Below are 22248 nucleotides of genomic sequence, written 5' to 3'. Positions count from 1 at the left end.
GAAAATACTCGATTAAAAAAATGACAATGAGGATGAGAGAATTATCATATAGCTTTGCTTCCCGACCCCACCACCCACCTTTAGAAAAGAAAAATGTTCCCAGAAATATAAACAAATTTTTTTTTTGCTTTTGTTCTCACTACATTTTCAATGTGACACGTTTCAACACACAATGACCCCCCCCCCCCCAAAAAAAAAAAAGAAAGGAAAAAAAAAAAGATACAACGCATTTCTAAACACAAAATAACAACAGTCTACATGTAAAAATATAACTTTTACATACACAATTTCAAAATAATGGTAAGTTTGCATTTGTTGCGTACAATTTACAAATGTCCGTGTTTCCCTTTGCCGGCCGCAGCTTTAGCGAGAGCGGCACTTCGGTCCCGTTACGATCGCGACGACTTTATGAAAAAAATATCACAACAGAGTCACACGTCTCTCTCGGACGTCTCCAGAAAGCAAGAAACATCGATCCTCGTGAACTCTCCTTTCCGTCGGACTCTCCTTTGTTTATATACTGTATATATTTCTACATTTATATATAGCGATTTTTCTAATAGACTTTATGTCCACTTTCAGTGCCTCCCGTTGATAAAACCACCGCCGATCCTCAAAGATCGCCTGCGGGTTCGTAATCATATTTTTTTTAACCTTTTTTGACAGAGAAACCAGTACAGACAAAGAATAGAGAGATAAAAAAAGAGAAAAGCCATTTTACACGTACGACCACACATTTGTACTGAGGACTACAGCGGCTCAACAACAAGCCAGTTTTCATAAAAGCTGATATCTATAATACAATGCTCAATAACGACGTGGTGACAGGTGGGCGGGGCTGTGGGTGGAGCCACGAGGGGGTGGACACACCTTCTAATTACATATAGCCATACAGTACATTAAATACAGTTTATCCCAAAAAAATACTTTTTTGACCTTTTTACTTGTTTGTTTGTTTTTGTTTTTTAAATCCCAGGCCGCAAAAAACCTGACTGCATAGACCTAATGACTAACGTTTTCCTAAGCTTGCATCCTAGAAAGTTCTGATAATGTTCTCCTCCAGTTGTGATGATATGAGCTCTAAAAGGCACGTTGGTTGAAGTTTAGTCATGTTAAAATTGCATCTTCGGGGTCCGGGAGGGCTTGAGGAGAGAAGAAGGAACAAATGAACGAAGAGAGAAATGACCTAACGAATCTCTAAAGTGAGCGCGAGGTCTTCGAGAGCAAAGACGGTCCGGTGAAGGAACGTTCCGGCCTCTAGACCTTCAGCTGGACGTCCCATTTTGTGGTGGGGGGGGGGGGGGAAGAAGTAAAATAACATTATTGCGAACGGTTTTGTGAAATTCTACAGCCTAATTCCGTCGTGCGTTTGATTGACAGCCCCTCTCGTCCCAAGGTTCCGATTGGGAATTTTCAGAGTTCTATTCTTCCGCCGGGAGTTCCGTGAGGCACAGCTACAAAAGTTCCACAGTGTGGACAGGATTGCCATTGAAATCAGAGGGCTGGTCTCGAGCCGACCTCCAAACGTCTGTACAACTTCATGATATGTTTGAAGAATCCTCCGTCTGTCTGCACCTTCAAATCTTTTGTGTGTGTGTGTGCATAAAAACGTCTTCTTTTTGAACTGGGAATGCTCGGAGGAAGATATGGACAGCCATCCCACGTGACTCTGCCATGTTTCCGTAATTTACAGTATATATATATCTATCCGCACAGATGGTGTGAGGAACAGGAACACATAGAAGTTGGTCGGTCAGGTGGAAGTTTGATTGATTGGTTGATTGTTTGAGTGGCGTTCAGGGGCAGAAATAACACTGTCAAAGGAAGTGATCGCTCATCATTTTGATGAATTCTGGCAGCTTGGACCTGATAGAGAGAGAGGGAAGTTAACATATAGAACATATTCATAAAGTATCGCGAACACGCTAGTACAGTGGTGATGGAAAAGAATATGAAATTGGAGATAATTCAATCTTTTCACGTTCTTTCGCAGACATTTCAGTGCAAAACATTTGCGAGAGAACTCATTTTTTTTCCTTAACCATAGATTTTCTCATTTAATCAGAGATTGTTATGAGAAAAACACACACACATTACTGTCATGCAAAAAACATAATGGATCTTCAATCAGTAAATGATACTTTATAGACACAATGATTTTGTTATATTAAAGTTCACTTTTAAAAAAACTTTGTCACCCCCATGTCATCCAAGATGTCCATGTTATTCTTTCTTCGGTCGAAAAGAAATTAAGCTTTTTGATGAAAACATTCCAGGATTTTTCTCCATATAATGGACTTCATTGGGAACCAAACGATTCAAGGTCCAAAAGACAGTTTCAGTGCAAACTGTTCAAAGAGCTTTAAACGGCACCAGACGATGAATAAGGGGCTTATAAAGCGAAACGATCGCTCATTAAAAAAAAATAAAGTTCAAGTTTTTGGTGTCATTCAATGAACGAAATGAACGAACTGACTCGGGAAAAGATTCGTTCATTTTGATGAACAAGTTCGAACCAGAGAGTCACGAACGTGCATCACAGAACAGAGCAAGGTGAGCATTTGAGCTTATAAAACGTAAACTTTTTAAAAAAAATTTTAAATGAACATCTGGAATCGATGAATTGAACAGTTTGCAGTTTGCACTGAAACTGTCTTTTGGACCTTGAACTGTTTGGTTCCCATTTAAGTCCATTATATGGAGAAAAATCCTGGAATGTTTTCATCTAAAACCTTCATTTCTTTACGACTGAAGAAAGAAAGACGTGGAAATCTTGGATGACATGGGGGTGAGTAAATTATCAGCTAAAGTTTTTTTTTTTAAAGTGAACTACTCCTAAAATAAAATGCAATATAAGAAAATATCACACTAAATATACTGTTATAAAAAAAAAAAACTCGCAATCAAACCAAACTACAGATTCTACACAATTTATAGATTATATGTCATGCAAAACAACTTAGTCCTAAAATGAGCTTCATATTCTTTATACAAAATAAAATTTTTGTGTTTTTTGTTGTTGATTGTTTAAATATTTACAAAAAAACAACAAGTACAGTAGAGGCTTAAAGTGATTATTAATGACTGTACTAGTTCAATTAAACCATCGAAATATGAGGAAAATAATATTTCTTTCATATTTTAAATATGAAGAGCAGATCATCACTAATCTGACAAAATGATTTGGCAAAAAAAAAAAAACTACATCTACACGTTTTAATAACTATGCTAAAAATCAGTGCACAGAAAAAGAAAAAGCTGAACATAATCAGGTATTATATCAAGTTGGTTCTGTCTTGTTTTGGCATGTTTTTGTATAATTGTCTTGATTACACAATTCGTCATGTCTCATTGCGTCATTATCACGAATAAAACAATCGACTCCAAGCACAACTACACAATATGCTTATAAAAAACACTATTTCAATCTTTCTACTTTAATCTTTCCTACATTTAATTCAGAGTTACTTGCAATGTCTTTGTAATTAAATGTGAAATGCACTAGCAATATCTGATTGAAAATGATTTTTCAGTGCATATTTCATATCAGTAATCATAGAAGAGCTTTAAGATATGATACTGACACTAATAGCAGTGATTTGACTTTCAGAAAACAGATCTGTCTTCCACTTTGCCTCTAAAAATGTGATATTTAAAAATATCCACGGAGAATATGTGCTTCCATAATAAAATATGCTAATTATTTCAGATGAAAGAAATCCACACCTTCAATTCTACCTTAATTATAAGTTGTAAACTCATTACCGGCACATTTACAATGGGGAACATGAACCTTTGGAATCTGTTCACACCCATAATGCCATGTGAACATTGCACTGTTCAGCTTTAACCTGATGTTGCGCACACACTCACAGTACAACAAACAAACAAAACAAGCAATAAAACACATTATAAACATCTGAATGAAATGGTCAGTGATATTGTGCACATGTACCTTTTAATGTTCAAATGTGCATTGTGTACAAGTATCATGCTTTAGCTTTATTAATTGAATATATTGTGAATGAATCAAATTGAGTCTATAGTTTGAAATCAAAATCTATATGTACACATATTATAACCCACACATACGGCCAATCTGTTGTTAAAATGCGCCCATTGTTACACTTTTAGAGGTTATTATTAGGATTTGCTTTTGTTGCCACCAACAGAAAACCAGTCCGTTGAGTTGAAGTGGCATGAGACCAATGAGGGGAAGTCCAAACGCTCTGCATCACTTTTACAATAATTCTGTTCAGTCGTGCCAAACTTTGAGACTAAACACGTGATTGCAGTGAAAAGGCTTGTTTGTTCACACCGAATTGGAGGTTTTGGTTTGGGTTAAAGGCACATTCATGGGACATGTACAACAGCAGATTAGTGTAGAGTGAAATATTCTGACCATTTATGGGGGGGGTGTGGCTCTTTACATTTGTCCCATGGGATTGGACGCCTCGCCCATGCTGTGGTGGGAACCGGCCAATGAGAGCGCAGCACCGTCCGACGACCCCTTCTCCTCTTCTCGTCTCTTCAGACACGCCGCTTTTGGATTGAGATTACGCTCTGGAACGAGAACACACACACACACACACTCTGGTTTACTGATGATCCACTGCGTTGGAGAAACTCTGAACAATGTGCTTGTGTCGCTGATACGCCGCCATCAAGAGGGATGAACGTGTCATTACGGCCAAACAGAAGCAACGTGTTGCCGGATTCACTATGAGAATAGAACATTTCATAAATAATTACAGAGAAACGACTAGTAACACGAGGAATTTAACGTGAAATTTAGTAAAACGTATTTTCTTGTAAAACGTATTCCAATAATTTGTTTAATTTGCAACTTTTGTATAGTGTAAAAGACTTTAATATTTCTAATATCATTGAAAAATACTATTATTTACAATGATTAATCTTATAAGATATAAATATTAATAATTTATATATATAATTAAATATAAACAATATTAAATTGTTTATTTTTAATATAGATCATATTTTTTATAGTGTAGAAGAAATCACACACACATATATATAAGATTTTCATAATAATATTATAAATATATTACTTTATATTACTATATTATTTTTACTATTAACTATAAACAATTACAGGTACTATATTCATTATAAAACATTTTAAAATCTTAAACACTTATTAATATTTATAAAATAATTTAAAAATAATATTATTTATAATTATTAATCATGAAATTTAAACATTAATAATATGAAATTGTGGATATATATAATAAAAATAGTTATTTTTATTAAATATAAATAATATAATAGTTTTTCTTATTAGTGTAAATAAAATAATATTAATATATAAATATTATTTTGACATATTAATCTTTATTTACTTTATTAATTATATTTGCAATAATCCAATTTTTAGGAAAAGGAAAAACAGTCCAAAAACATTGTAGTCCGAGTAAACAGTGGCAAAAAATAAAGAGATGTTTAAAATCTTAGCAATATTAGTTTTACGGCCGCTTTCGAAGCCGTTGTAAATGACTTCACAAACACACACACACACACACACACACACACACACACACACCTGTAAGCGCATTCAATTAGTGTTACACACTCACACACATCTGTGAGTGCATTACAATAGTATTACTGCGCAACCGCCGTTTGTGATTCTTTGTTGCTGCATGTGTATGGAGCGAATTATGTGCCTAAACCTCACACACAAACAAAACGTGTTTTACTCACACCCAATGATTCACAAACAAACTCAGTGTGGTTTGGAAATACAAAACATCACTCACAAACTAATGCATATTGTTCTGCAAATAGAAAAACGTACAAACAAATACAGTATGTTTTACATATACATAGAAACGTATTTCTTCAATGACCAAAATATCCTGCAAGTACAAACGAAAATCTTTAAAAGTACAAAACAAAATTCTACAAGTACAAAACAAAATTCTACAAGTACAAAACAAAATTCTACAAGTAGTACAAAACAAAATTCTACAAGTACAAAACAAAATTCTACAAGTACAAAACAAAATTCTACAAGTACAAAACAAAATTCTACAAGTACAAAGCAAAATTCTACAAGTACAAAGCAAAATTCTACAAGTACAAAACAAAATTCTACAAGTACAAAACAAAATTCTACAAGTACAAAACAAAATTCTACAAGTACAAAACAAAATTCTACAAGTACAAAGCAAAATTCTACAAGTACAAAACAAAATTCTACAAGTACAAAGCAAAATTCTACAAGTACAAAGCAAAATTCTACAAGTACAAAACAAAATTCTACAAGTACAAAACAAAATTCTACAAGTACAAAACAGAATTCTACAAGTACGAAAAACTGTCACGTGACTTTTGGCACTATTTTTCCGCGTCCAGGCAGAATCAGATTTTCTCACAAATACAGTTGAGCAACTTCCTCTTCTACACTGAACGAATTTATTACTTTCGTTTCGTTCTCAATACATTAATGAAAACATTTAATTTAATGGAAAGGAGGGTTTCATTTGTCTGTCCAAAATAATAATTTGGACAATAGCCTACATCACAGGGAAGAAACAACTGTATATTGTTTGTTTTGTTCATTCATTATTTTATTACATTAACAGTTATGCTGACTGAATTCCAACTAGATTAATGAATAAGTGGGACCCTTTCAATTAAATGAAATGTTCTCATTAATTTATGGAGAACGAAAGAAATAGAGTCATTCAGTAAATGAAACATTTTTACAAAAATGTAAAAAGCAACATGATGGCAGAGCTTTCAGCTTATAGATTCCCTTATCCTAGAGTGGAGTGCTACTAAGTTACTACTAAGTGCTATGGTGGATTTCTGTCTATATAATAAACATTTACCAAAACCACAATAAGGTTAATTATAGATAAAGTTAGACAGAAACATACCTGTTCACCGCTCATTTTCCCATGGGCAAAGGCAGCAAATTGATCTCTTATCTTAGCGCCATCTACTGTTCTAGAAGAGGAAGTTGCTCAACTGTATTTGTGAGAAAATCTGATTCTGCCTGGACGCGGAAAAATAGTGCCAAAAGTCACGTGACAGTTTTTCGTACTTGTAGAATTCTGTTTTGTACTTGTAGAATTTTGTTTTGTACTTGTAGAATTTTGTTTTGTACTTGTAGAATTTTGTTTTGTACTTGTAGAATTTTGCTTTGTACTTGTAGAATTTTGTTTTGTACTTGTAGAATTTTGTTTTGTACTTGTAGAATTTTGTTTTGTACTTGTAGAATTTTGCTTTGTACTTGTAGAATTTTGTTTTGTACTTGTAGAATTTTGCTTTGTACTTGTAGAATTTTGTTTTGTACTTGTAGAATTTTGTTTTGTACTTGTAGAATTTTGTTTTGTACTTGTAGAATTTTGCTTTGTACTTGTAGAATTTTGTTTTGTACTTGTAGAATTTTGTTTTGTACTTGTAGAATTTTGTTTTGTACTTGTAGAATTTTGTTTTGTACTTGTAGAATTTTGCTTTGTACTTGTAGAATTTTGTTTTGTACTTGTAGAATTTTGCTTTGTACTTGTAGAATTTTGTTTTGTACTTGTAGAATTTTGTTTTGTACTTGTAGAATTTTGCTTTGTACTTGTAGAATTTTGTTTTGTACTTGTAGAATTTTGTTTTGTACTTGTAGAATTTTGCTTTGTACTTGTAGAATTTTGTTTTGTACTTGTAGAATTTTGTTTTGTACTTGTAGAATTTTGCTTTGTACTTGTAGAATTTTGTTTTGTACTTTTAAAGATTTTAGTTTGTACTTGCAGGATATTTTGGTCATTGAAGAAATACGTTTTATGTATATGTAAAACATACTGTATTTGTTTGTACGTTTTTATTTGCAGAACAATATGCATTAGTTTGTGAGTGATGTTTTGTATTTACAAACCACACTGAGTTTGTTTGTGAATCATTGGGTGTGAGTAAAACACGTTTTGTTTGTGTGTGAGGTTTAGGCACATAATTCGCTCCATACTATGTGTTGCTTGGCAACCTCTCTGGAACTACATTCCTTGGCGGAAGAATAAATGCGTTATAGCGTTATTTTTATTGCTGGTGTTTATTATGCATAAAATAAATATTAAAATGAATGTTTTTGTGGAGTAACTGTTTTATAAAAGCAATTTGTGATCTACAGTGAGTTTATGGAGTTTTAGGTGCTCGGCTCCAGTCGTAGCTAACAGCGCCCCCGGCGGCTCTACATGCTCATTGCTTTAGTAAGCACTGACCTCGGACCTGCTGCTCGAGGCTGAGGATGACGGCGACGGCCTGGTGCAGGATCAGGAGTTTGGTCTGGGGCTTGTCACTCTTCAGGTGGAGTTGCACCATCCGGCCCAGCTCTTTAAAGGCCTCGTTGATGTCGCGCACGCGCAGCCGCTCGCGGGCGTTATTCGCCATCCGCCGCTCCTTCTCGCGCTCCAGCTTCTGCTCCGGCGTCAGGTCCTCGTCGTCGTTGTTGCTGTGGGTTTAACATGATAGAGCTCTCTCACTACTGTACTCGTACTGTATCACATCGCTCTCTGTGGGACTGCACACTTACACAGACCTCAGACTCATAACACATGCAAACTACAAATACACACATTTAAAGGGCATAAAAGTGTATAAAAAGTACACATTTCTCTACACAGGACACACATACTGAGTAAAAGTACACAGTGTTTAAAAAATATGTAAAATACTAAATTTATCTTTTACTAAATTAATACTAAATTTTTAGTACATAAAAAGATATACAAAAAGATAATTATATAATATAATTATATAAAAGTATATAAAAAGAGACCCATAAAATCCTAGATAAATGGAATATAAAAAGTACATAAAAAAGAAAATAGTATTTTTTTAGATATATAATAAATTTTAAAAGTATTTAAAATACTGTATATCAATAATATAAAAAAATATAATAGATAAAAAAGTATATATATATATATATAAAGAGTACTTAAAAATATATAAAAGAGACAAAAATGTTAAAATTCTAGATATATAGTAAATGAAAAATAATAGAAAATATAGTAGACAAAAAATATCTGATTAAATGCTAGAAGATCAGATGCTACAGATTTCTACACAAAAAACAACAAAACATAATATAAATAAAAATGGCATGAGAAATCACACATCAAGTCACATATCATCTCTTGAAATTTGAATCGAATGAGTTGAATCGAATTGGTAATTCCAGGTGAAAATCTATAAACCCTGTTTGGCGTTTATCCTGGAAATGACTGGGAGTGTTGGGATGAATTTGGGATCCAGGATGTTCCCTACTCTCATGTGAGATGAGAAACAACTAAAGCCCGGCTCAAGACCGGAGGAGATGCGAACACCCAAATGAGTCCGGAATAGAGTTCACTAGAGATGAGTTATGTTTTATTAAAAACAGAAACTTTAATAAATGCTGTCAAATATATTTACTCGTTAATGTTAGTTATTGTCAGTGGTATGCTATAGTTTAGTATTTTTTCATATTTTGAGTTAGTTTTTAATTTTATATTTTATACAGTTTTAATTTTTATATGAGTTAGTTTTCAGAGTAATTTTATTTTTATATTTTAGTTTGAAAGTTTTAGTTATTTAGCTGTTATTCAAGTTTAAATTTGATCTATTTTATATTTATTCATTTTATTTCAGTCAATAAATGTTATTGTATTTTTAAACTTTTATTTTGTTTTTAAATGCATTTATTTTTTTTATTTTACTTTTCACATTTTATTGTATTTTTAACTTGTATTTAACTTTGTACATTTTATTGTATTTAAAAAAATATTTAACTTTTCAATTTATTTTACTTTTTAAAATTGTATTTTATTTAACTTTTTACATTTTTATTTTACTTTAAAATGTTGTAAATTTAAATTATATATTACATCACACTTTTAAATTTATGTTTTACTATACTTTTAAACTTTTATTTTATTATTATTTTTTATTTAATCTAACAATTATTTTACTAATTCCAGTTAACCTTTATTTTATTTAAAACAGCAAAAAATCTTATATATATATATATATATATATATATATAGTTAAAATCTTATATATATATCTTATAGATATATATAGTTTTAGTTTAAGTTTTAGTTAACTCTGGCTAATGCATTAACTAAACTCAACCAATGAGACCTTATTTTAAAGTGTTATTTTAAACAAACCTATTAAAAAATGAACATAAATTTGATGTGTTTATATAGATTTTGTGTATTTTGAATGGATGTGTATTGTGAAAAGCACTCTACACATAGATGTGAACTGAAGTGAATTGCTGAATTGGGTTTGTCATCTGTGCGTTTAGCTGCCTCTCAGAACACGCGTCACTTCATCAAAGTCCAGCGGGCGTTTGAATGAAGCGAAGCTCTGGTACAGTTTACCTAGATCTTGACCTCTCTAAAGCGTTCAGGTCCTTGTCCAGCTCCTCCTTGCTCTTGGCACCCAGAGATTTACTGTCCTGAAGATTCTCGTCTCCTTCATCCTCAGACTTGATCTCAGAGCTCACAGACGAGGTGCTCTGACCCTGGAGACCACCCGAGAGAGCTGGACACAAACACACACACAGATCTCCATCATCTCCTCCTCAAACATCATCACTCAGAACATTCGAACACTATTAAACGTCTGCATGTGTTAATCTGACAGTTTCAGTTTCAGCAGAGAGAACATGAAAGAACAACAGAATATATATATATATATATATGTGTGTGTGTGTGTGTGTGTGTGTGTGTGTGTGTGTGTGTGTGTCTGTGTGTGTGTGTGTGTGTGTGTGTGTGCGCGTGAAGTGGTGAGAGGATGAATGGAGTTCTAGAGCTGGTTCCAGACAACTGGTCAGACTGGATATGAAGAGAAGGAAGACAAAATAAAAGCTTGATTCGGGACAGGCATGCATTCTCCTTCATGGGTGGTTTGTTCTGGTTTGATATGGTTTATTCTGGTTTGTTCTGGTTTGATCTGGTTTATTCTGGTTTGTTCTGGTTTGATCTGGTTTATTCTGGTTTGTTCTGGTTTGATCTGGTTTGTTATGTTTTGTTTTGTTTTGATCTGGTTTATTTTGGTTTGTTCTGGTTTGTTCTGGTTTGTTTTGGTTTGATCTGGTTTATTCTGGTTTGTTCTGGTTTGATCTGGTTTGATCTGGTTTGTTATGGTTTGTTTTGGTTTGATCTGGTTTATTCTGGTTTGTTCTGGTTTGTTCTGGTTTGATCTGGTTTATTCTGGTTTGTTCTGGTTTGATCTGGTTTATTCTGGTTTGATCTGGTTTATTCTGGTTTGTTCTGGTTTGATCTGGTTTGTTATGTTTTGTTTTGGTTTGATCTGGTTTATTTTGGTTTGTTCTGGTTTGTTTTGGTTTGATCTGGTTTATTCTGGTTTGTTCTGGTTTGATCTGGTTTGTTATGGTTTGTTTTGGTTTGATCTGGTTTATTCTGGTTTGTTCTGGTTTGTTTTGGTTTGATCTGGTTTGTTCTGGTTTGTTTTGGTTTGTTCTGGTTCGTTTTGGTTTGATCTTGTTTATTCTGGTTTGTTTTGGTTTGATCTGGTTTGTTCAAATTTGATCTGGTTTATTCTGGTTTGATCTGGTTTATTCTGTCTTGATCTGTTTTTTTTTTGTTTGTTTTTTTTTGGTTTGATCTGATTTATTCTGGTCTGATCTGATTTATTCTGGTTTGATCTGGTTTGTTCTGGTTTGATCTGGTGAAGTTTAGCCAGCGCAGACTTGCATTAAAAAACATGGTACTTCATGGTACACGTAATATGGTAAAGCATGATTAGCATATTCATAACTGTTATATTTACTCTAGGGTGCTTCAGAGAATACGGCAGTGAGTTTGGACATTTTGATTACAGATATATGCCAAAATAAATTAAAATATTCATTATGCCAAAATAGAATAAAAAATAATAAAAGGCATTTAAGAGAATACTGTATTATATTATATATTATATATATTAAATTATCATGGTACACGCCAACAAACAAATGAATGTAATTGAAAACATTTTTTTTTTTTACATAAACTTTTAATGAATTTTTATTTTATTTTATTATGGCATATACCTTTACAAATTAAATTGTAAAATCATTGTAAATGAACACAAATGCTAATGTAGTGAAAACACCGATTATTACCATGGTACATGTCTATAATACCATGGTAGAGTTGCTAAAAGTGTTGCCTCCGGCGGATGAAAACCACATCGTGATTCATTCCTTCTGGATGTCATTCACAAATAATCATCTCTGATCCACAGTCCTATTATTTATAATGCTGTTCTTCATATTTCCAGCACTCAGCACCTCATTAACTGTTTGGCTGTGTTTTCCAGAGAGCAGAGCGTTTGCCAAGATCCGCTTTTAAACCAGCCTGGAGTTTTTACGCCTCACTTCCCAGGTCATATACAATTTCCTTTTACATATTCATATTTGAAATATAGCGCATGGTTTAACGCACTCCTAATCGTTCACACATTAGGCTGGAGGCCGGCCAGCGGACGCAGGGAAACCAGCGCTTTGAGCTTTAAAACCACCACACTTCTCCACAAACAGCGGATTCGTTTAATAAAGCCTCTTCTGCTCACCAAAGCTGACTTCATTTGATCAAAAATACAGAAAAATCGAAAAACAAATGTGAAATATTATTAGAATGTAAATCAGCTTTCTATCTGAATATATAGTAAAGTGTAATTTATTCCTGTGATTTTCATCATCATTACTCCAGTCTTCAGTGTCATCCTTCACAAATCACTCGATCTGATTATTTGAATTAAATTACGAATTTTAATGTAACCTTAAACCTATATTTATTCCAACCAGAAATTATTCAGACACCAGATATAATTGTGTTTTTTTTACGAGTGTTTGCAGGACGCTAGTTCACTTATGTAAGTGAGAAGAGCAAAATAAAGTAAACTTGACAACTTAAAAGGTGAAACTAATATATTATATAGACTCATTACATGCAAAGTGAGATATTTCAAGCCTTTGTTTGTTATAATTGTGATGATTATGGCTCACAGCTTATGAAAACGCCAAAATTCAAAATTAGCATATTGTGCAAAGGTTTTCATATCTGTAATCCATAATCATCACAATTATAACAAATAAAGGCTTGAAATATCTCATTTTGCATGCAATGAGTCTATATAATATATTAGTTTCATCTGTATTATATCACATAATTCTTCATACAGTGACTACCAGTTAAACTTCATCCAAAATGATTCATGTTTTGCTGAAGTGTGTTTTCTGTAATCGCTAATGCTCTTTTTACACACAGACTGAACGACATAAAGCATTGCTTGGTCACTGGTTGAGCTAAACTGGTATTATCTAATTGTGTAGTTAAATTTAACAGCTGACAGATATTCAACATCATTCACATGTGTGAGAGTCCAAAACCAGTCAAATATCAACTGAGTTCTGTTAATGTTTTATTACCATTTTCTAAACTATAGTGAATAAACAGATAATGTGAGAAATGTTGAAGATACTCTGAATAATACATTTAGGTTTGCCTATATATATATATATATATATATGTGTGTGTGTGTGTGTGTGTGTGTGTGTGTGTGTGTGTGTGTAGAGAAATTGTATAAATTTCCAGGCCTTGAATAGAAGAAATCCCTGATTTCTCCCTATTCTCCGTGACCGTGAGAATATGCTATACGTGCATCTGTGTTTGTGAAGATGCTCTAAAATGGCGGCAGATGGAGGGAGAGAAAGAGAGAGAGAGAGAGAGAAAGAGAGAGTGAGGGGGTTGGCATTGAGCCCGTTCTGTGCCCACACTGTGCCAGCCTGAGTGTGTGTTGAGTGTGTGCGAGTGTGTGCGTGTGTGTCTCACCCCTGTACGGGTCGGGCTGGCTGAGGTCGGGGGAAGTGGCCGACGGCACAGGAACCGACCCCTGATTGGTCACTATGGGATGACCGGTCCTCAAACCCACACTGTCCTCACGATGGCCCACCTGGACACACACAGAGAGAGAGAGAGAGAAAAAGATGTTACGAAACATCTAAAATGCAAATGCGTTCAAAAGCATATCAAATCATCTGGAACAGTGGCACACACACAGGCCTTAAAGTTCAGTGCGCTCGTGAACGGCCAACAGAGGGCGCCGTACACCTTCACAACACACACCCTCACACACACCTCCATTTTGCATTCGGCTTTGTTTACTCGCACTGTTCCTGTAGAATGCGTTATAAATATATATATATATATATATTATATTCTGCTCAGTATGCTGATTTTGAACAAAAACAAGCAGTGTATGTGCAGAATAATACATCCCATAATGCAATGCACTCAGTGTGCCATTTCCAATGTGAATGAAGGTTTCGGTTGAATTAAAGTTGAAGAACGTGAAGAAAGAGACCAAAAAAGGTATTTTAAAAAAAAAATATATATATATATATATAAATTCTCATTATGTATATAGTTAAGACGGAGATCAAAATGTGTTTAATTATGCAAAATATTAAATAATAATTTATTAGTTATGCATGACATGACCATTATTATTTATACATTTATAAATCATATTATTATAAATACTAAATTTATTATTTTATTATTTTTAATAAATATTGAAAATAATAATAAAAATAGATAAAAAAAAAATAATAAGTGCCAAGAAAGAGACAAATCCAAACAAAATAACAATTAAATTAATATACTAATAAAATGAAACATTTAAAAATTATGTATCAGTTACATATGACTCACCATTATTCTTTATTAACAATAATTTATAATTACCATTATCATAAATACAAAATGTATTATTTGAATTTATATATATATATATATATATATATAAATATTGAAAATAATAATTAAAAAAATAAATAAGTGTCAAGAAAAAGACAAACACATATATATATATATATATATAATTACGTTTTGAAATAGAATCAAATTCAAAATAGATTTCACGAACCCCAGTTGTTGTCACTTCTGGTTTGTTCATCACACTGGATTGAGGTTCAAGTTGCATTGTGGGATTGAGTGTTTTGCACAGCATGATTTTAGTACAGTATACGGCACATTTTAGCATACACACACACTGTAGAGATAGTGTGTGAACACAGCCAAACTCTCTCTCTCTCTCTCTCTCTCTCTCTCTCTCTCTTAATCTTCCTTCTTTCTCTGTTGGTGAAAACACTGTGAATTTATTCAGGCAGGTAAAATCCAAAGTAATGTCCCATGGTGCCGAGCGTGGAGCGGGCTGAGTCTGATCCATCTGTCTGCCATCACGTTCGCCAACACAACTGACAATTATCTTAATGCCCATATGCTTAATTGTGGGCTCCCTAATTCCCTGGATAATACACACATCCAGCAGGAATTGTGATTTGGCACAAGTTTGCTTCTCTCCGAGTCGCTCTGTTTTTGTTTTAAGGACACAATCTGAGAACCTGCGCAGCCTCTCTCTCTCTCGCGCGCGCTGTAATTCCGGTTAATCCGGTGACAGTGTGGCGCTGGGACGCTTTTGTCTCCCGCCGGCTTCATGCAAATATCACGGAATGTCGCCGAAAGAAGATGGAAAGGTGGCGGCGGAGCCAGTGTGAGGAATATTCCCAATTAGCTTTCCTTTTTAAACTTAAGTTTCATTTGTCACTTTTTATTTTATTCGTTTTCATTATTTTATTTTTTTTTACAAAAATATTGGTATTTGTGTTTAATTTATTTCAGTTTTACCATTTATTTGCAGTCAATAGTTTGAGTGTTTTTTATTGCAAAGGCAACCTTTAAAAAAATCATTTATTATTATTTTAAATTTTTCTATTTGTGCACTATTGTGCAATCAACATAAATTAGCATCATTGGAAAATGCAAATTCCCATGGAAACCGTTTTGAAATTGCACATGGAAACAGACGAGATTTGGATCATGTATAGATTTAAAAGTGTAAAATGTGTCAAATAGAGGAGAAAGTGCTAGAAAACATTGTCAAAATTAAGGATTTAAGGAATGAAAGAAGATTTTTGTTTCGTTTTTTATTCCGCCAACATTCACTGAAACTCTATTTTAATCCAATATTTTCTATTTTGTTGTATTTCACTTACTGAAAATGATGGTTCATATGTCCTTATGCACTATTTGATCATTTAATAGGTCATTATCATGTTTTCCGTCTTCTTTAGTGTTCTGAAACACAATCATGTTTAGGAATAAATGACGACAGGATGTTCATTTGTGGCCGAACGATCCCGTAAAACTGATTGTGGGAAACTAATTCTCCCGGAGTTCCTGCAGTTTCTCAGTCTTGTAGTTAATTAGGGGGTTAGTCGTTAACCGAGACCTTAGAAGACTGATGGTGTTTATTTGTGTGTGTGTGTGTGTGTGTGTGTGTGAGAGAGAGAGAGAGATGAGGACCAGACGTCCTACTGACAGCAGCTTTACACACACACACACACACACACCTACACACACACACACACACAGAGAGAGAGAGAGAGAGAGAGAGAGAGAGAGAGAGAGAGAGAGAGAGAGAGAGAGAGAGAGAGAGAGAGAGAGAGAGAGAGAGAGAGAGAGAGAGAGAGAGAGAGAGAGAGAGAGAGAGAGACAGTGTTTATCTGTTGTAACACACTTGGATTTTAATGAATGAAGTTTAAAAGTCTTTAAATGATCAACATTTTTTAAAAGCGCTTTTATTTTGAAATAACGGAGTGTGATGTTCTCCATGATGTTCTATTTAGAGCTCTAGGGGTCTTGGCTCAATTTTAAAGAAATCTTTATTCCAAAAAGGTTGTACATAATGAGAAATACATGTAGAATGGGTTATTTACATTATTTCTATTGATACATTTTGTTTACGAGATGTTTAATTGATAACATTTAATAATTGACTGATTTATGTTGTCAAATCAAATGCTTCTTATTGCCTTTGTTATATGTCAATAGATTGCTCGAAATAAAATAAATTGCGTTCAATTACATTATGACTTATTACAAAATAATTTAAACTCCAAAATTGGCAGAAAATCAAAGAGGTATGTTCCAAATTTGAAGTTGATATCACAAAAATTGAGTTTGCTAAAAGGGTTTAAAATGCCATTTCTATTGTGACACAACATCAATTTAAAACATATTTTGAGTTGTTTTGCGCTTTCGCACGATACCTAATTTATGATGATTACTAAATATCTGATAAAGAAAAAAAGCACTAAAAAATGAAACGCCTGACGGAACCGGTTACGATTCCATATAGAACCCTAAAGTAGAACAAAATACAATATTTATGGAAACTAAACTGCTAAAACATCACAACTCATTAACATATGCCCGCCCACATTTACACATCAACACCCAGTTTGAACTGACAAATCATAGCAGAGCTCATTTACATATGCAAGTCTTTAAAGGTACAGCTGCGAAATCAGTCCGTTTCATGGGCGGAAAATATGAATCTCGCACAAGAAAGTTTTATATGTGGATTTAAATGAAAAATATGGCCTGTTTTAATTTGAGTGAGTTTCTTTGGACGTTAAACGGTTCTTGGACGGTGGTCTCGTGACATCTGAGGCTCTACAGACGAGAACGCCAGACCTGCTTTTACCAAATTCTTCCGAACTACAAAAAAAAAAAAAAAAAAACAGGATTCACGGAGCGCCTTCAAAGCCAGAGAGAAAATTGCTTCCCGGTGACTCTATTGAATTAAGATGCTTTATTTCTACACAGACTAGAATCTGGAAACATCTCGTTCTTGGTCTCAGATGATTCTGAACATTAGTGTAGTGATGAAACAATTATGAAAAAATAGGTTCTTCCTCAGAATTTTGCTATTCCGAACGTTCTTAAAAAAAAAAAGATACATTTACTGGAGATATTATGTTTTGAAACATGTTTTCTCGTTTTCCCGTTAAATTAAGTTTATTTTTCTGAGTACATATTCTTCCACCTGATAATTTTTTATTTATTTCTGTATTTTTGAAGTTCAAGTTTTAAGACTTGCTTCTCCAGATTTAAGAATATAGATATATGTACTGGAAAACAAGACTAAATAGAGTAAGAATGAAAGCTCTCTTATATTTATAATTCAAGTTAGTGAAACAATATAGATGCATGTTTAATTGTGTGATTTGTGGATTCTGTATGTGTGTGTGTGTGTGTGTGTGTGTGTGCGTGTGTTACAGGCCAAATACAACATCCATCCATCAAAGGCCGAACAATAGAGTGACAGGGTTATAGTCTTAAAAATCAACCAAACAAAAGCTGGAACAAGAAGAGAAACGCCAGCGAGAAACAGCGCAGGAAACACATCACAGTTCACCATCACCGTAACAAACCAACTTCCTGTGTGAGACGGAGGACTGATGAGGTGGGTTTCAAACACAATACTGTATTTAGTGGCCGTGGTGCGACCCGGAAATAAAGAGGTCACAGGGGTCACGGCCCAACTCGGATCAAACCAGACACACTGACATCAGCAAATCTACAGCAAGAAATATGTAATGAAAAAAAAAGAAAAATATGAAAGAAAAGAAAAGTCGAATAAATTAACAGTATATTACACAATTAAAAAAAAATAGAAATGAAAAATATTAAAAATATTAAAAACAAAAAATATAAAAAATAGACAAAAAAATAATAAAAAATGAAACTATTAAAGATAAGATTAAATAAATAAACATTAAATAATACAAACAATAAAAATATTAAATAAAATAAAACAATAAATAATAAAATACTATAAATAAAATTAAAGATAAGATCAAAGATAAGAGCACAATAAATAATACAATTATTTAAGAGATTATAATAAAAATTAAAAATGAATTAAAAATGAAACAAAAAATAAACAAAGCATTAAAGATAAAATAAAATAACTAAACAATAAATAATACATATTTAAGACACAAATCTACTGTTGTTTGTTGGAAGACTACACGTCTATCTTTGTCATTCCTACTCCAGTAATGCTACAAATAATCTGAAAATGAGACAAAATATGCCTGTTAAGTGTTTGACTGTTTTTACAGTGTGTGTGTGTGTGTGCGTGAGTGTGTGTGTGTGTGTGTGTGTGCATGCGAGTGTATGTGTGTCATTGACAGTGATCTCTGCTTTCTGTCAGTATGACTGTTTTTCCCAGACAAACTCTCAGCATTTCTTTCCCATGACTTCATAAATCTACAGCACACACACACACACACACACACACACACACACTGTTGTCAGGCATAAAGACACAGCACTGGTTTGCATGTCTTTTCACAGGTTTGCATATTTTCATAAAAGCAACAATGATATTAGTAACATGAACATGCTTCAAATCAAATGCACAGAAGACATTTTTAAGTTTAAAACTTTAAATAAAATTTGGCACATTTTCCATAAGATCTTTTAAGCCATTAATGTTTACAATTCGAAGGTAAAAAAAAAAATATACAAATCTAAAGCAATCCATAAGGCATTGCTATAAAATAATAAATATTATAATTATATTATATAATAGAATTTATGTTGTACTATAATTTATATTTATACACTAATTATTTCAATGGATGTAAAAATAGTTCAGCTAGTGCAGTAAACGAGATAAATTGTGATTGGCCTCCTTTATGATTCATTTCTTTAGTTAGTTTCTATATAAAATGAGTCGGCCTAAAGTTGCTTCTGTGCTCTACACTGTCATCACGTCACGTGACCATTTTAAGAATCATTTGTGTGTGTTTGTGAAGGATACGAGGCTCAGCGGAAACACACACTGAAGCTTTCATGTGGATCTGCAGCACCAGGGGGCGCCGGAGAGCCGCTAAACACGCCGTATGAGTGTGTGTGTGTTGTGGAAAAGTGTGATGACAAAGCGGGCTCTGTACGGGCTGCGTTTCCACGGCGATGGGAGAGGCGAGTCTGAGCAGCGAATAGTGCGTCTTTGTGCGTCCCAGACACACACACACACACACATGGCGTAATTACGTGCTGCTTCCTGTGTTGTAATCATGGCTGGCTGTTTGTGCGTCTATGTGGCCCTAAACACCGTGTCTTAGAGAAAAACACTCTAGACCACTGCAGATTTACTCTTATAAACCTCACCTGAGTCTCCTGAAGGAAAAGAACCATCCTTCAACTGGTTTAGCGAACAAACACATACACACACCAGCAAACGCACACCAGCAAAAACACACACACACCAGCAGGAAGGAGAAATGTTTCATAGTTTGTCACTGAAATTAAATGGAAGTCTCTATGTTATGTTTCTCTATTGTATTTCTGCTGTATTTCATTTCAGAGTGCATTTCTGCACAGGAATCAGAGGAGGAACATCTGAGATATAGCAGAAGGTACACTGTAAAAAAAATATTGATGGTTTAACTTAAAAAAGTAAGTAACCTGGTTGCCTTAAAATTTTAAGTTCATTGAACTGGAAAAAGTAAGTTAATACAATGAAGGAGAATTATTTAATCATCAGAAACTCAAAATGATATGTTTATCTGAACTAAATAAATTATTTAAGTTGATTTGACAAAAGAAAAAAAATTTGTTGTGATAACAAATCTTCAAAATATTTTTTTACAATGTATTAGTGGACCACTAGCTAAGGGTTGGGTTAGTAGTGTAGTTGCAAAGTTACTTAAGTTCATTTGTTTCAGTAATTCACCTTAAACCGTGGAACTAATATATTATATAGACTCATTACATGCAAAGTGAGATATATCAAGCCTTTATTTGTTATAATTTTGATGATTATGGCTTACAGCTTATGAAAACTAATTTTGATAGAATTATACTGTAATTTTCATAAGCTGTGAGCCATAATCATCACAATTATAACAAACAAAGGCTTTGAAATATCTCACTTTGCATGTACTGAGTCTATATAATATATTAGTTTCACCTTTAAAGGTGAATTACTGAAATAAATGAACTTTTGCACAACATTCAAATTTTTCGAGTTACACCTGTACAGTTGACCATCGAAATAAATTGTAACTGAATTAATAACTCCGTTAACGAAGATAAATAAATCCTAACGGAAGTATTTGTCATTATTAGTAACTAACGAGGCCTTGAAATACTACCCAGAAAATCATTTCAACGTTCCCTCAGTTTGAACCATAGCCTGGGAAAACCCAGACAACTTCCGGCAAATTTAGATTTGCTCTGCAAGTTAGTCTGGCAAAGAGCACATTCAAGCCCATTTCTAATCCGCCGAAATCGCGGCACCAATCAGAAACGTTGGGGCGGGCTTTACACGATGACGACGGTGAAGCAGATTTTGTACATTCACAAACGAGTATGACGGTTATAGTTGAACACCGCCATTAGAACTCTATAACCGCCAAAACCATGTTATTAAAATATTTTTTTATCATAGAGAATGTTTAAATACTAACATGAGCTTACGAAGTAAATGGAGGCCAAGTTAGTGCTGCTTTGAAGACTGCTGCTACTGCTGGAGATGATTGGGGAGAGGTCTGTGCACTTTTACCGATCAGAGCGCGCACTGACACGGAGTAAAGCCTTGTTTATCAGTCCCTCCAGAAAAACGCGATTATGCGATCGCTGAATTCAATGCAAAATCAGCCAAAGTCCGCATGCGGGGCCCGCATTTTTTCAAATACGCCGCACTTTCGCCGCATAAATTGCCGATTTCCGTGCAAAATATGCGGGGTTTGCATGATTTCGTAATCCTCGCATTTTCGTTGCAAAAAAAGTCACATGTATCTTAGCAGAAAGTTGAAAAATGTTGCGTTTGCTTCACACAAGAGCAGCCATTTCCCCCTGTTTCCATGGGAACGTTATGAAGTGACGCAATTACGCGACGCCAGACAGACTCACGGAGGCGATTGACATCTCACAAATCGAACTCGTATAACTGTCTGTCACACGTTCTACCGTCACATCGTTACTTAATAAACAACATAAGATAAAAGAAGTAGCATCAAACAGAAATTACCCGCACACATGGGGCGTTCGAGGCGCACATATAACACTGCAGAGAGTTCAACAGGAGCGCGCAGCTCTTAAAGGGGCCACACCTTATTTACACTCGTTACAGTCTGAAATAAAACAAGATGAGAAATTAAATATTCCCAGCACTTTCTATGATGTAGTATGCTTGCTTATCAAAGGAAGTAATAAGAAATGACTCTTACATTAGCCGAGTGAGAACAGGATGTTGGGGGAATCAATTTATTTCTCTTTTTCATCAAACCGCAATTTTTGCAAGTTCCCTCAATTTTTGCAAATTCCTGCAATTTCATCGCATAAAATTGCATAAATATCCCGCATATTCCATCGC

At 34.0% G+C, this 22248-nt stretch overlaps 1 protein-coding gene across 17 annotated transcripts in view; it reads right to left on the bottom strand.

The window, feature by feature from the left end:
- Positions 1-948: 948 nt before the first annotated feature.
- Positions 949-22248, bottom strand: part of tcf4 (transcription factor 4) — a 264598-nt gene continuing 243298 nt past the window's right edge. For 8 of the 17 annotated variants that reach the window (XM_089123905.1, XM_089123906.1, XM_089123909.1 and 5 more), the window contains 5 exons: positions 13845-13965; positions 10386-10548; positions 8238-8467; positions 4431-4563; positions 949-1866 (listed from right to left, as the gene is read on the bottom strand). In XM_089123905.1, the coding sequence (XP_088980031.1) occupies positions 1818-1866; positions 4431-4563; positions 8238-8467; positions 10386-10548; positions 13845-13965 (696 nt within the window). In that variant the 3' untranslated portion in view covers positions 949-1817. Of the gene's footprint in view, positions 1867-4402; positions 4564-8237; positions 8468-10385; positions 10549-13844; positions 13966-22248 lie in introns of all 17 variants that reach the window. The other 9 variants (XM_089123910.1, XM_089123916.1, XM_089123911.1 and 6 more) reach the window with 3 other exon arrangements.

Source organism: Pimephales promelas, chromosome 19 (genome assembly GCF_988280905.1).
Source record: "Pimephales promelas chromosome 19, fPimPro1.hap1.1, whole genome shotgun sequence".
Taxonomy (NCBI): domain Eukaryota; kingdom Metazoa; phylum Chordata; class Actinopteri; order Cypriniformes; family Leuciscidae; genus Pimephales; species Pimephales promelas.
This window is presented reverse-complemented; position numbering and strand designations above follow the sequence as displayed.